Below are 14,245 nucleotides of genomic sequence, written 5' to 3' on the forward strand. Positions count from 1 at the left end.
CACTGTAGTATGCCAGGGGTTTGTGGCCAATCATACTTTTCTGGGTTACTACTGCTGTCATCATCTGCCTATCTGAATGTGCAAAGAAATGGAAGTCTTGGGTGTAGTCAGGTCTGGCTAGGACAAGGGCGGTGGCAATAACATTTTTAAACTCTTAGAAACTAGTGAGCATCTCCATTATTGAAGTGTGTATATTATGTATGAAATTGTGGAAGGGTACTGTTGTGGCCATGGTTAGTTCCAGATTTAAGCGGGCATGGCTGCAGAATATGCCGCCAAGTAACTGAACACTGGCTATGGTCATAATAATTTGTGCTCAGTCATTATTACCACAGTAATATGCCCAGGTTGAAGGGTGCTATTGAAGTGTATAAAGTAGTTATAATGCTCCCAGAAATGTGCACACTGGCCATGGGTACAATAATATCTCCTCAGTTATTATAGTACAGTAATTTGCCCATAGTAATTGATAATGCCCATGGATGGTCAATTGAATATGGCAAGATGGCTGCAATCAAAAAATCGGGACACTGGCGATTTGTTATAATAATTTCTCTTCAGTCACTATTGCTACAGTTGGATATCCACAGTAATTGATGCTGGGTATGGACACTTATATGGTAAGAAGGCTGAAATTTGTGCTTGTTTCTCGGTAAAGAAAAGACAGCATAATTTGTTATAGAACATACTTTGAAAAAAGTAATTAGTTGCAGTTGTACATATACTGACTTTTTTACCCTCATAAATAGTACATTTGGTACTAAATTTGTGTGTGGGACATTGTTGTTGCATGAACATGTAGTAATCATTGGGTCTTTTGGAGAAAAAAAAATCCATCATTGTACACATTTACAGTTTCTGGCATTTACATGGTTTTAAACATTCCTTGTTACACAATGTTTGTTTGCAGTGTAAGATAACCATTGGTGTATTTTTAACTGTTTTTTATTTTAAAAGTAAGTGTGAAAGCATGTTTTAAGTGTATTGTAATTAAGGATATGTTAAAAATAGTTACATACCCATCAGCATATTCTAACTGTGTATTGTAGGCAATAAGATTTGTTAGTGTCCTTAAATGAGTACATTTGGGTTGAAGGAATATTAAGTAGGCATTTGCTAAATTTTTCTGGTAATCTATGTTTTTGATTAATGGAAGTGTTGTTACATTCAAACCAACCACTTCTTAATTTTCACATATGCAGTATAGTGGTGTGAAGTGGTTGTGGCACCAGCATGGTATATTATGCCTACTGTTGAGAAGGATTTCTTGCCAAGATACTTGACCGTGTGTAAAGCTAGTTCCCTTAGAGTTATTTTTTTATATTATCTGCATTGTACCCTAAAAGTATTATTATGACATGCTGGCCATGTGAATCTATTTGTATGCTGGGTCGATTGTCTGGATTGCAAAACAAGCATACTATGCCAGGATTTACATTTTGTAGTAGCTGTTGAAATGGAATGGATTCACATTTTGGTATGGATACATACATACATCGTTCATTACGGATGTGCTATTGTGAAACATGGAAGCCGAGAGTGGATGTATGTTTCCACATGTATGAAATCTGTGTGTTTATGGTGAATTTAATAATAATTCTTTTGCAGTAGTGTAATTCTCACCTTATACCCGAGACACTGTAGGTACTGTCAGGATTGTTTATGGAATTTCTCTGAAGGACGTGCATTTGCAAACACAGCTGGTCTGGGCTGTTTAAGTAAATGTTCAGTGCATGTAGACTGTTGTATTCTAGGATGCAAGGAATGGCAGTATTGACTTTGTTTGCATCAAATTGAACTAGGAATAGATCATTGAGTGTACGAAGATGTGAAAGTACTACATAACCCATACCTTCTTTGAAGACTGTACTGCCAATGTTGAGCAGTGTGTTTTCCAGAGTTAGACCTTGCGACTTGTGAATAGTGACAGCATATACCAGAGATAGAGAGAAATGTTCTTTGCGTACATACTTGTCTTTGAAAAGAAGGAAACATACTATTGTGCAGCCTATTTTTTTAACTTCTGCAAGTTTGTGAACGTGGATGTTGACAAACTGAATAGTGTTCTCGTGTGCATATGTTTGGAAGTCAACAACTGTACCAATTGCTCAGTTGACTAAACCTTGTTGTATATCAAGTTTACGTTTAGAATTACACTGCAGTTTAGACACAGAGTTAACCATTTTTCTAATGCAGCTTTGCTGGAGATACATTTTTCTAAACTATTTAGTCATGCTGTTGCTTGTTGACAACAACTCACCCATGGCTCAACTTCTAGCCCTACCTTACCCTCGCCTACTGCCATCAGCTCAGGCTTCACATTCAAAAAGGTAACCATACCAGAAGTACAAAAAATTATAGCCTCCTTGAAACCCTCGAACTGTAAGGGGGACAGCTGCCCCGCTCAGATCATAAAAGATGCGGCTAGGGATCTATCCCCTTTCATTACCAAACTAATAAACCTATCATTTACCAGCAACGCAGTCCCAAGCAATTTGAAACATTCATGGGTTCTGCCATTGTTAAAAAAAAAACTCTCGACCCGTCTATACCTACCAAATATAGACCTATTACCACTGTACCGTTCTTACTAAAAATTCTTGATAGAGGGGCCTATGTACAAATTCAAGACTACCTTGAGACAAACCAATTATTGGGAATTCGTCAGTCTGGCTTTCGTCCTCAACATGGAACAGAAACAGCCCTTGTTGACCTCAAAAGCCAGATCGACAAACTCAAAGATAAAGGTAGGACTGCCATCCTTCTTCTCCTAAACCTCTCCGCTGCCTTTGACTTGGTTGACCAGAAAATCCTGTGCAACCACTTGTCATCGGCAGCACACTTCTCCCACTCCACGGTCACATGGATCCAATCCTTCCTCGATAACAGGACCATGCGTGTCTTCTCACCCGTAGCAGTGGCCAACCCGATTCCCATTACCTGTGGTGTCCCACAAGGTTCTTGTGTCTCGCCTACTTTGTTTAATATATTTACAAAGCCTCTATTCGACAAGCTAGACCATCTGGGTGTCACCTACACCAACTATGCAAATGACACCCAGATACTCCTAACTCTATCCGGCAACTACAACTCGGACGCCAGCCGGATCAATGAAGTCTTCTCCATCATTCAGGCATGGATGGCCACACATGGCCTCTGCCTGAATGATAACAAGACTGAACTGCTCCTTGTCGGCTCTCCTAACACCATCCTGAAACACAGCCCCAGTTATACCAGATTCATCATTGATGGAAACACCATTCCTGTCACGAAAAGTGTAAAAACCCTTGGTTTCTATCTAGACACTAACACTAACCTCTCCAAACAAATCAATATGGCTGCCTCAGCCACTGCTTACACAGGTAAGCTGATTAGGGCTTGTAGACCCCTGCTATCCACCAAAAATTGCCTCACATTAGCCAGAGCACTTATACAGTCCAAACTGGACTACTGTAACAGCCTATGTGTAGGCACAAATAAATCTGTAATCAATAAATTGCAGGTTTTCCAAAACAATGCACTCCGAGCTGCTCTCAATATTCCTAGGAGAGAACATATCTCGGGTACTAGAATATCATGTAAATGGCTCTCCATCCAACAAAAAATTGATCTACAAACCATTTGCCTCACCTACAAAGCCCTCAATCTCCTAGCCCCGCCTTATCTAACCAATAAATTCACCTTGAAACTGGCTACTAGACTCACTAAATCCTCCAACTCACTACAACTGATAGTGCCCAAATACACCCTTAAAAGAGCCGGTGGAACCAGCTTCCCGGTTCTAGCCGGCCAACTTTGGAACACTATTCCACTGGACATCAAATCCATCCCCTCCTTTTAACCTTTCAGAACCAAGGTCATCACATGGCTATTAAATAACCTACACGACTGTAGGCCCCTCGGGACACTTCATTCCTACACTAGCACTCCCACACCACCAACCTGCATTTGCCGTTACTAGCCTCTATAGCTCCTGCACTTCTGTGTACCTGTTATTTAAATGCTTAACGACCTTTCACACTGTCTGTTTGCTATCTGCATTAACTGTATTCTTGTAAATTGTATACATGTTGCACAACTGATCCATTGTATTCAGCTATGCCTGTAACTAGATGCTTGAGCGCCCATATACCCCTGGGTCTGGAGCGCTATACAAATGAAAAACAAACAAACAGACACATACTGAGTGTCATACCATGCAATTCTAGTTTGTCGGTGGAACCGGTATGCACTATGGGTTGCATTTATTTTTTCAACATTTTATTGTTCAATTGGCTACAGGTTGCAAGGGTTGGCATTACGCACATGCCTTTCAGATGTTCCTAAGTTAATTGTTTCATGACATCCGGGGCAGATGTCTTTTGGCCATACAGCCCACGGATTAGTTTATTTCTTAAGGTGGATTTTGCTTCTTTAGTAAGCAGACAAGTTCTAATGCTTTTTATAATGTTAGCATTGGTTAGATCTTCAGACTGACACATGTTTTCAGCTAGTTCCCTGCAGCAAAAATGCTGCAGCAGATTTATATTCCCATGCTGCTCATTGTATTATGGCATTCTTTATGTCCTAATGTTTTCAATATGGGTTGGCCTTTCACTGGTGTTAACTGTAGGAGGTCTCTGGAAACAATAATGTGTTTTCCTCCAAACAGTTCTTGGTAGTCAGTTTTTAGGACTTCCTGCATTCTTAGATGAATTAAAGCTAGCATGAGGTTTGAAAAAAGGAGGACTTTCATTTGTCGCTTGATTCTGCGTACTTCAGTGGCAGCTACTGCTGACAATTTGTAGTAATCTAATTCTTTTTGGAGTTCTACCGGGAGGGGAAGAAGTTGGTGTAAAGGTACATCTCCTACTTAGTAGGCAGCTGACCTCTGGGGGCCGTTACGACAGCTGAAAGGTTGTTATTTGTTAACCCTTCTACAAATGTCCTGGTTATTTTGATTAGGAAGGGTTTGCCAGAACAGGTTTTACCACTTAAATGCAAGAGCAGAGGGTTATATTTTTGCAGCTACACATTTTAGTTTCATGTTTTAGTCCATCTTCAATTTCTTCAGTGCCTTCAAGGTGTGATTTGAGCACTGACAAATATTCATCAGATTGTTTAGATTGATACATGGTGTTTTCTACCTCAGTCATGGCTATTTCGGCTACATTTTGAATGAGCGGTACTCCAAGTGGTTATTGGCTTCCTTTAAGGGAAGGCTTACTGTCTTCAGGAGTCTCTTTTTCTAGTAGAGTTTCAATGTCTTCCTCTTGTTGGCATTCATTATCCAACATTTGTTTGTAATCTTTAAAATTTACATTTGTTCTACTGCTTTCCTTTACCTTGAAAGCAGCTCCAAATCTGTCATGGTCACCTACACATTCTTCCTCTTTTCTCCAAGGTTTGAATAGTTGAAGTAGGGGCATGTAATAAAGTAATCTATGCTGTGGAGTTTTCAAATATACCTTTCCATGCTTAATTAGGCTGGGCTTGATATGTTTTACTAGGTTCCCGTTACAAGTTGAGAATTAATATTTGCCAGTTGTCTCGTCTGGCATAACATTATTTGTGGCCTATGTCATACAGGCACATGTTTTCCAAAGCAGTATTTCTGTTTGGATAGTATGTGCCAACTAAATAGTTTTTTCAAGTATCCTGGCTTTTGGGATTACTTGTGGCTATTGTTTCTATTTCTTGATAGCATATTGGTGCCCTTTTTCATGATGAGTCTGAACCAAGGTTTAGCCAGAGCATGTTTTCAGATTTCTCATATAAGGCTGTACCTGTTAAACGAGCTGCAGATTCGTAGGACCCACATTCTCTATGTGACAGCATTTTGATTCCAAAGCTACACAAGTTTTGTGACAGGGTTTTGTTGGATGAAATGTCATCTCAAAGGTCTTTTAGCTCACTCTTCTTAGCTGTGCAATATCTTGCAACTGAAGTTGAATTGTTTGCAATGCATTGATTGTCTATATTTGTATTCTATAAGAGGGCAATGATTGCATTGGAATCATTAATGTACTTCAATGCCTCGTCTCTTTTAATGTTGTATGTGTTTTTAGGGGATTTGCCTTTTCCACTGTCCCTAACAGAAGACATCAAACTATTTACTTGTCATTTGGTGGAAATTAGTCTAGGGAAGCCAAAGCCACATTTGGTGTAGTATTTACTTTTGTTTTTGAATTGACACCAATAGTATTTACCACACTTATGTGTGTGGAAGTGTAAGATTTGTCTATGTAGGTCATTATGTGTGGTTTCTGAAGGGATGTCATAGGTAATATATTTTTGAAAACATTGTAAAACAGTTGCATCACTGTCATGGCCAAATGAGGGAGCATCTTTTATCCACAGAAGCATGTGGATTTGTGGTGCCCCTCTGGAATGATATACTTTTCTCCAAAAGAAGTGTTCTACTTCTCTGAGGGACGATTTTATTGCAGATGAAGTGCAGCATGGCAATGAAGTGATTGTAAAAGTATCTTGAAACATTGACAGGATCAAGAGAACAGAGTTCTCCTTGAGTTTGTATGTCTGTCCCCCTTTTATTTTGATGTGCAGTGTGTAGGAAGTTATCCTATTCATATTCTGCTCAACTTAAAGTAACAAATCTAGTGGGCGGACCTTGGTTCCTTAGCGTACAATGTACATCAGTGTGACGTCAGAACCAGCACTCTTTTGTACCACGCATGTTTGCCGAAGTACTTGACTGGAAAGCTTCATGTTTGTCTTTTATCTTCTGAAGTAGTTAGGTAGCTGACTTCTTTAAGAAATGAGAGCCTGTTTTAGCATGGTTTTTATCAACTCTGTGACATAGCCTAACTCTGTTTGCTTTTGAACAAGAGGTCTAACATATATTGTACATTGTGTCTGAATCTTGGGTATTCAGAATATATTAGTAAATAATTATATTCTGATTCACTACTTTGTGTGGCTCTTTCATTATATCTTCCTCCTTTTCCTGTATGAAAGAGTAGAGGAGAACAATATTGGGACTCATTACAAGTTCGGTGGTAGCCTTGCGGGCAAAACTGGCAGGCTGCCACCGAACTTGCATTTTTTTCCGGCCTCTGGCAATGGGGACGTACAGGGCCATTCCAACCTTGGCGGACCCTTTATGTCCTCATTGGCAGGGGCCGGAATCCATTATTCCCCATTCCCATTTGAGCCCCATGGGGCTAATTGGGAATGGGGATGTCGGATGCACCGGCACCATTCAGAATGGTGCCGGTGCATCCAACATGCTGTGGTCGTGGGTGCCACTCAGAAATGCACCCTCAAGCACAACTCACAGTTTACCGGTCCGGGAACTACGGTACCGGCAAGCTTGCCGGTACCGTAGTTCCCAGACTGTCCAACTTGTAATGAGGCCCAATGTGTTTCTACACTTGTTTCCCATATTCTCATTGGAAATCCTTTGGCTTGATGCATTTGATATGTTTTTAATGCATCTTTTATGATGTCATTGGAATGTAGTGGGTGTAGTGGGTGCATGGTATACTGTCTAAAATGTTTGCTGCAGTAACACGATCCACATGTTGAAATTGGGCAGTTTGTGGTGGATCTTCAATTATATGGGTGGTTTCTTTTTGGCTTTCTTCTATGTTTATATCTCTGTAGTATTCATTGTTTTGTTTAAGATATTCTAGGGCCTGTCTAACTTTGTTTAAGTCAACTAGTTGTTCCCACAATTGTTTGTGTTTTGTTGGTACACCATTAAGCAATACAATCAAAGATTGTACTATATTTGACCTACTCCTAGAGATTCTACATTTTCTTAAGCTCAAAAGACAAATATACTACTTTACCACAAATGCCTTTTTGGGTTGAATACCTATTATAGCTTGAAATGTGTGTACTGTTTGAAGTATGATGCTCTCATACAGTTGTTGGAGACCTTTTGGAAGTGTGAAGATTTATTAGTGATAGCCTCTGATGGCATTTGGTTATTGTCAAGCTTTGTATTGCATTATGTGGGGGTTATTATGAGGGGTTAGTTATTTTGTATTATTTTCTGCTGTTAGTTATGAAGTTAATTAGAACCATTGGGATTCCTCATTGTCTTACATTTTGTAGGCCCTATCTATTATTTTTTACCCTTTTTAAAAAGCGTTCTGCAACAACAAACACATACTTTGGTATTTCAGCAGATGTGTTCTGAAACTTAGCTATTTCTTTTTAGTATGTGTTTGTAAGGAAGTTGCATTTGGTGAGATGTTCGCTAATGTTTCCTAAAGTAACTGAGTTTTCTAAGTCAACTTCCATTCCAAAATATTTAGTTTGGATGTGTTCTATTTCTCGAAGGTGTTCTTTGGCTGTTCCATTTAGTAGAGTGTAATTTCATTTTTGGAGTTCTAGAGTAGGACTTTGTGTATAGTACAATCTATTGACAAGGTTTCCCATAGCAGAATGGTGTGTTGCTTACATTTTGATGTGATGGAAGGTGCTTTTACAAGATGTTCCTAAATTTCAGGCTAATGAATGTCCTTACAGCCCAGTGTGGATGCATACTGGGCAGGAGGCTATGGTTTTGTAAAGTTTTAATTCTACTTTTTTCTTTTAGTTTGACATAGTGATTGAGGAATTGTTGTAAACATTTGAATGACTGTTGGCGCACGTTACATTTTGAGCTGCATTTTCATTTGTATACTGCCCCCCTGGTTTGTACCATAGGAACATTTGGTGGAAAGTTTGCTGGGGACGATTTTTCTATTAGGGTTCCTTTTGCCATAATGGTGTCTGCTACCACTTCATAGCCTCGCCCATTATTGTCTATGGCATTTGGGGTTCTTTGTTCTTGTTTATAAGCTTCTTCATTGAAGTATGGTTCTGCGCTGCTGGTGTGAAACCATTTACCTGCACATAAGTTAAAATCTATTTGACATTGTGCGTGTTTACAAGCAGTCTTTGTAGTTTCTTGATTAATTTTGTTAGTGGTTTCATTCTGTTTAAAATAAATATGAAAAACGTTCTCTAGTTTAAATGTGTTGTCAATCAGAGCATAAAGGATCAGTTTTCTGAGCTAGTTTTTAAGTTCAGAATGTGACTTCTCTGATTTTTTTATTAGATTGCTAAGATCTCTACACTGGATTTATTTTTGTATAATTGACATTTTAGAATGTTTTCCTGTGGCTACATTAACATTGCTAGATATAGTGCGAGGTTCATCTTCAGCTCTAGTTTCCTTACTACACTTTTTTTGTTTTAGTTTTCGAGGAGGGGGCTCACTTTTTTAGTGCTGACTGGTTTAGTTTGCTTTAGCATGGTTACAAGCTCTTCTGTTTGAATGTTTTCTATACATTGTTTTAGTGGTGGGTGACTATATGGCTTATAAAACTTTCTTTTATGTGCCCTATCTTTTCTTAGTTTTCTACAGAGTTGGTTTTTGGTAGGCATTTTGTTGTATCAGTTGGAAAAAAAGAAAGTGTGTTTTAAAGTTGTGGAATGTTTATGTATGTGTTTATGTATGTGTTTATGTATGTGTTATTGTATAGAGATGATGGGTGTGTGAGTGCAATTGTAGCATGTCAAGAAAGATTTCTGTTTTATTGTGTAGTGGGATGATAGGTTTGGTTTGGAAGGTTTGTAAGACTGAGTGTTTGTATTGGTATGTGAAATACATGTTTATCAAGGCTTCTTTCCTGTCTCCCTGATAGCTCAATGAGCTGTGCTTCTCGCCTAGTGCCAAAGGTTGGAATCCGGCCAGTTGCTTTCATGTTGTCAGATATGTATTAGTTAAAGAAATCAAGTCGAGCACGCAAAAACAATCTGGTGCCTATATTTCAGATGTGCCAATATTTTGGAACGAACGAGAGTACTTCTCCCCACTGGGTGATTTCATTTCAGACAAGGACGGGGAAGAGAGAGTGTGTATGGCGGAAATCCTTTCCTGTCACTCTCTGGCCGGCCTCTCTTGGCCTTCCCCCTACTCCTACCTGTGAGGCAAAAAACCTCAGGGTTATCTTTGACTCCACACTCTCCTTCTCTCCTCACATCTCTGACACCTCTAAGAAGTCACACTATCAGCTGCACCTCCTCAGAGGTATTCTTCCTTTCTTATCCTTCCCCCAGAAGCTCACGGTCTTGAGAGCTCTGGTCTCTCCAGGCTGGACTATTACAACAGCCTCTTTCTAAATCTACCTGCCTCTACTCTCCGCCCTCTGCAACCTATCCAAACCAGGACCGCAAGACTTGTCCTTGGCCTCAAGTCCAGGGATCGCATCTCTCCAGGACTGAAATCTCTGCACTGGTTCCCAGTGGCTGCGAGGATTAAGTTCAAAACCCTCTGCATTGTCCACAAGGCCTTTTGGGGCCTGGGGCCTCAATATCTTCAACTCTCTCTTCCTAAATATCTTCCTTCTCGAGCCCTTCGCTCAGCCGCCTCCAACTCCCTCAGGGTCAGTCGCTTCTCCAAGCAATGAGTTGGTGGTAGATCTCTTTCCTCTGCTGGGGCCTCCCTCTGGAACAGTCTCCCTGACTCCCTGAAACTCGAAGAGAATCATCTCTGGTTCCGGAGACACCTCAAAATCTTTCTCTTTGTTTCTGCTTTTTCTCCTCCTCTCCCCTGCTGACTTCCTGGCTGAATCTGACACTGCACTGGTTACCTGGCCACCTTCTGATCTATGGCCCAGGTCCCCTCCCCTGCCAGCTGCACACCTACACTACCTTCCTGGCAACCCCCACGCTTCGGGACTGTTTGATCCCTACAAGTCCCACTACCAGCACTTGACACCTGCTGTCTGCACTTACCTTTGCACTTGCCACCTGCTGGCCGTACTTTTATTACTTATTGCTATTTATTTATCCCAGGTACTGCACTGTTCCCCCTACCCCACACTTTCCCACTTTACCCTCCCATGCACTTGCATGATCTGAATGACACCTGACCTAGTAGGATCGTTGTCCGTCTTCCCTCTGTTCCCCCTCCCTTGCCTCGTCACGCCTTGAAACACTTGTGTATAGGCGCGTTACAAATGCCATATCATATCATAAATGTTTTTTGTAACACCAGCCCCAGGCCACCCACTGGCCTGTGGGAGATTTTTGGGTGCGCCCCCCACCTCCGCAGAGTGCTACACAGTGAGCATGTAATGTAGTAAGTAGGCCCAGAATAAAAGGCCATGCCCCAAAAATAAACTGCCGGATTAAATTGCCAGTCCAGCCACATAATAACATACACTGTGCTTGCTTTATCATGGATGCCCCAGGAAAAAAGCCATGCGACATTATGAAAGAGCTTGAATGGCTGCCCCAAAATGCCACCCTGGTCAAGTAATAACACATACAATGATTGCTTTATCATAAATGATCAGAAAATGTTTAGTCTAAAAATATTCAGCAAAAACAGCCCCATATAACAACATCCGTTTTTATAAAAATCTAGACGCACAGTGTGTGTAGATTGGAAAACCAGAAGGAGCTAACTCTCAAAGACGGTGTTTGGGAGGACACAACGCATGACTGCATACATGTTTTGGAGTGCAGTCTCTTAGCGTGTGTAGTAATATGCAGTGTCTGGTGAGGGTTTCTTTACTGCCTGCGTCAGAACTGCAGAGGAACAGGAGATATCACCATTTCCTTTTATTACAAGGACCTATTTTGGCATAACTTTTTAACCTCAGTATATCTGTCAGTTTAGATACATTCATGTGCATATAGGGTCGAACGTTAGCAACTTCTTTTTCAACCTATTTATTGTTTGTCGAAATGCTGGATCTGTGAACTTTCAAAAGGGGGAGAGACATCACTTGACAGTTTTTTTTTTATAGTGAACAGACAGTGCTGGGACAAAGTAGTTATTCGCTGAAAGCATGGTGTGCGCATAATTGATGTTGAAGAAGAAGCAGGTGATATCCCAGCTGACTGATTCGCCTTAGTTATATTAAATAGCTACTGTTTGGCGGACACAAAGACATAATGCTTAAACTATGCTGAACTGACCGAAAAGTCTAACTGGGCGTTATGCCTGAAATAGTGCACTTGGCTCGGTGCCCTCTTAGAAAAGCATTTCATGTAACAATCTATCCTTATTCATTTTAGCGAATACGTCACTCATGTCGTGTCAGAAAAGAACTCCGGAGCAGAGGTCTTGGAATGGCTACAGGCAAAGAAAGCTGGAAGCATTCCAAATGTCGCGATTCTGGATATCTCCTGGTTTACAGACTGTATGGGAGCTGGTCAACCCGTAGAAATAGAAAGAAAACATCGACTAACTGTGAGTACAAGCTGGCTTATTCCAAGAATTTCAACCAATGTCCTTCATGAGTGGCATAAGGATTCTTCTTACCAAGAGCTTCTCTCCACAACACTATTGTTGATCAGGACTTTAAGTCCAATAGGCAACATGCAACATTGATAAGTAATGGCAAGAAAATTAAATTTGACCTAATAAAACATTGTCGCCACTCAAAAAGGTGTCCAAACAATTATACAAAAAGCTTAAATTATGTTAATATGCTTTTTTACTGCACCTAATTACCACTGTAGTAGTATCAGAGTTCCTGGGCTTGTCTGTGCAGTGGAGTACTGTGCCCGCAAGCAGTATCCAGACCTTAGTCTGCTGAAGAAAGACCATGGGGGTCATTACGAGTTAGGAGGTAGCCATGCCGCTGTTAGCGGCATGCCCGCTTACCGGGTCCCGGGTCCGGGTTCCTTAAATGAGGAATTACCGGGCCATTCCAACCTTGGAGGGCCTGGTAATTCCTCATTCAAGGGACCCGGTACATCCCCATTCGAGCCCCCATAGGGCTCAATGGGAATGGAGAGGGTGCTAACAACGGGCCCGTTAATAACGGGCCCGTTGTTAGCACCCTTGTCTGCTTGCGGGACCCGCTAAGGATGCCTGGTTTTCCCCAGCAGAACTCGTAATGAGGCAGTAAGGGGTTGACGGCTCCGGCACCTTTACCGGTGCCATTAACCCCTTACTGCCTAACTCGTAATGACACCCATGAGCGAGGGGAAGATAAGAGAATGCGAAAGCGGGAAATAGATGCTACGAACACGGGGTGGGGGGAGTTGCAGTGGTGGAAAAAAATGTTGCGATAGCATCAGTGAGTGTAAGTCCTGACAGGTGGAACATAGTTCTTCAGAAGGGAGGAGGCAGATAGGTCCTAAAGTGTTGCGAGAATTGGGTTGTGTTTCCAAGGCAGACTTGGAGAATTATAAGTAATTACAGGCCTTAATGCTTAATGCTTGAGGAATTTGTGAGTGTACCTGGGCAAGCTTGGATGTTTGGTGACTTATTTGCCTGGGCATCTCTTCACTTTGTACCCCAATTCAAATGCCAGAATGTTAATTTTGTAACTGTCAAGCTTGAGCTAAGAATGGTACATTAATAGGTTCTGTATAAACGTTAAGGTTTTTGGTTGCGTAAGGTGATATTACAAACATATCTTCAAATGAAGGTGTGTAATGTTCATTGCTTAAAACCACAGGATATAACATATAGCAACAAACATGTTAACTGTGATCCAAAACCTCAAGTGGACCAAACTCATCAGTGAGGTGGTGAACTGATTAAAATCTTCCTAAAATACTCTGATGAAAATCACATGCACTTCATTTACACACCTAGTTCGTACGTGGTTTTGCAGACTGCTCTTAGCAATGTACCCTACACACACACACACACATACACACACACGCACCTACATACACACACTCACACACACACACTCTCTCTCTCTCTCTCTCTCTCTCTCTCTCTCTTTCTCTCTTTTGATAACGAAATTAACTTCACATACTGTTGGCTGCAATGTTATGAACACACATAAAAAAATATGCATTTAGTAACTATTTCCTCTTTCTGTAATGGCTTGGCTGGCTGAAGAACGATGGTCTGGGGGATTGCCCAGAGTAATTGTCAGAGGTTTAAGATTAATTGTAAATCTTCCAGCCATCAACACTTTTGTTTTTCTTTGACACCCCAAGTGGGATGGATATGCCCAGTTGTGGGTCCTGAGCCCAAGCAACATCTCACCGATGATGCCAGATGAGGCAGAAACATGTCTGGGGTTGCTTGAAGGGATGCAACCTAGCAGTTCAGTCTGTACTGCCCCTTTTGGGATGGAACCATGCCTGAATTGCATATGGTATTTCCCATTTCTGCAATGGCTTGGCAGGCTGAAGAACAGTGGTCTGGAGTGTTGTCCAGAGCAATTGCCAGATATTTTAGATTAGCTCTAAACCTTCCAGCCTAACACCTCTTTTGTTTTGATCTGCTCACAGTATATTGAATACAGTACCATATTATTCCATTGTC

General features: G+C 41.0%; 1 protein-coding gene across 3 annotated transcripts in view; it reads left to right on the forward strand.

The window, feature by feature from the left end:
* Positions 1 to 14,245, forward strand: part of DNTT (DNA nucleotidylexotransferase) — a 2,032,862-nt gene that overhangs the window by 184,982 nt on the left and 1,833,635 nt on the right. For all 3 annotated transcript variants that reach the window (XM_069611395.1, XM_069611396.1, XM_069611397.1), the window contains exon 2: positions 12,025 to 12,199. In XM_069611395.1, coding sequence (XP_069467496.1) covers positions 12,025 to 12,199 — 175 coding nt within the window. The remainder of the gene's footprint in view (positions 1 to 12,024; positions 12,200 to 14,245) is intronic.

The sequence above is a fragment of the Ambystoma mexicanum genome, chromosome 8 (assembly GCF_040938575.1).
Source record: "Ambystoma mexicanum isolate Mex_15411 chromosome 8, UKY_AmexF1_1, whole genome shotgun sequence".
NCBI classification, from domain to species: domain Eukaryota; kingdom Metazoa; phylum Chordata; class Amphibia; order Caudata; family Ambystomatidae; genus Ambystoma; species Ambystoma mexicanum.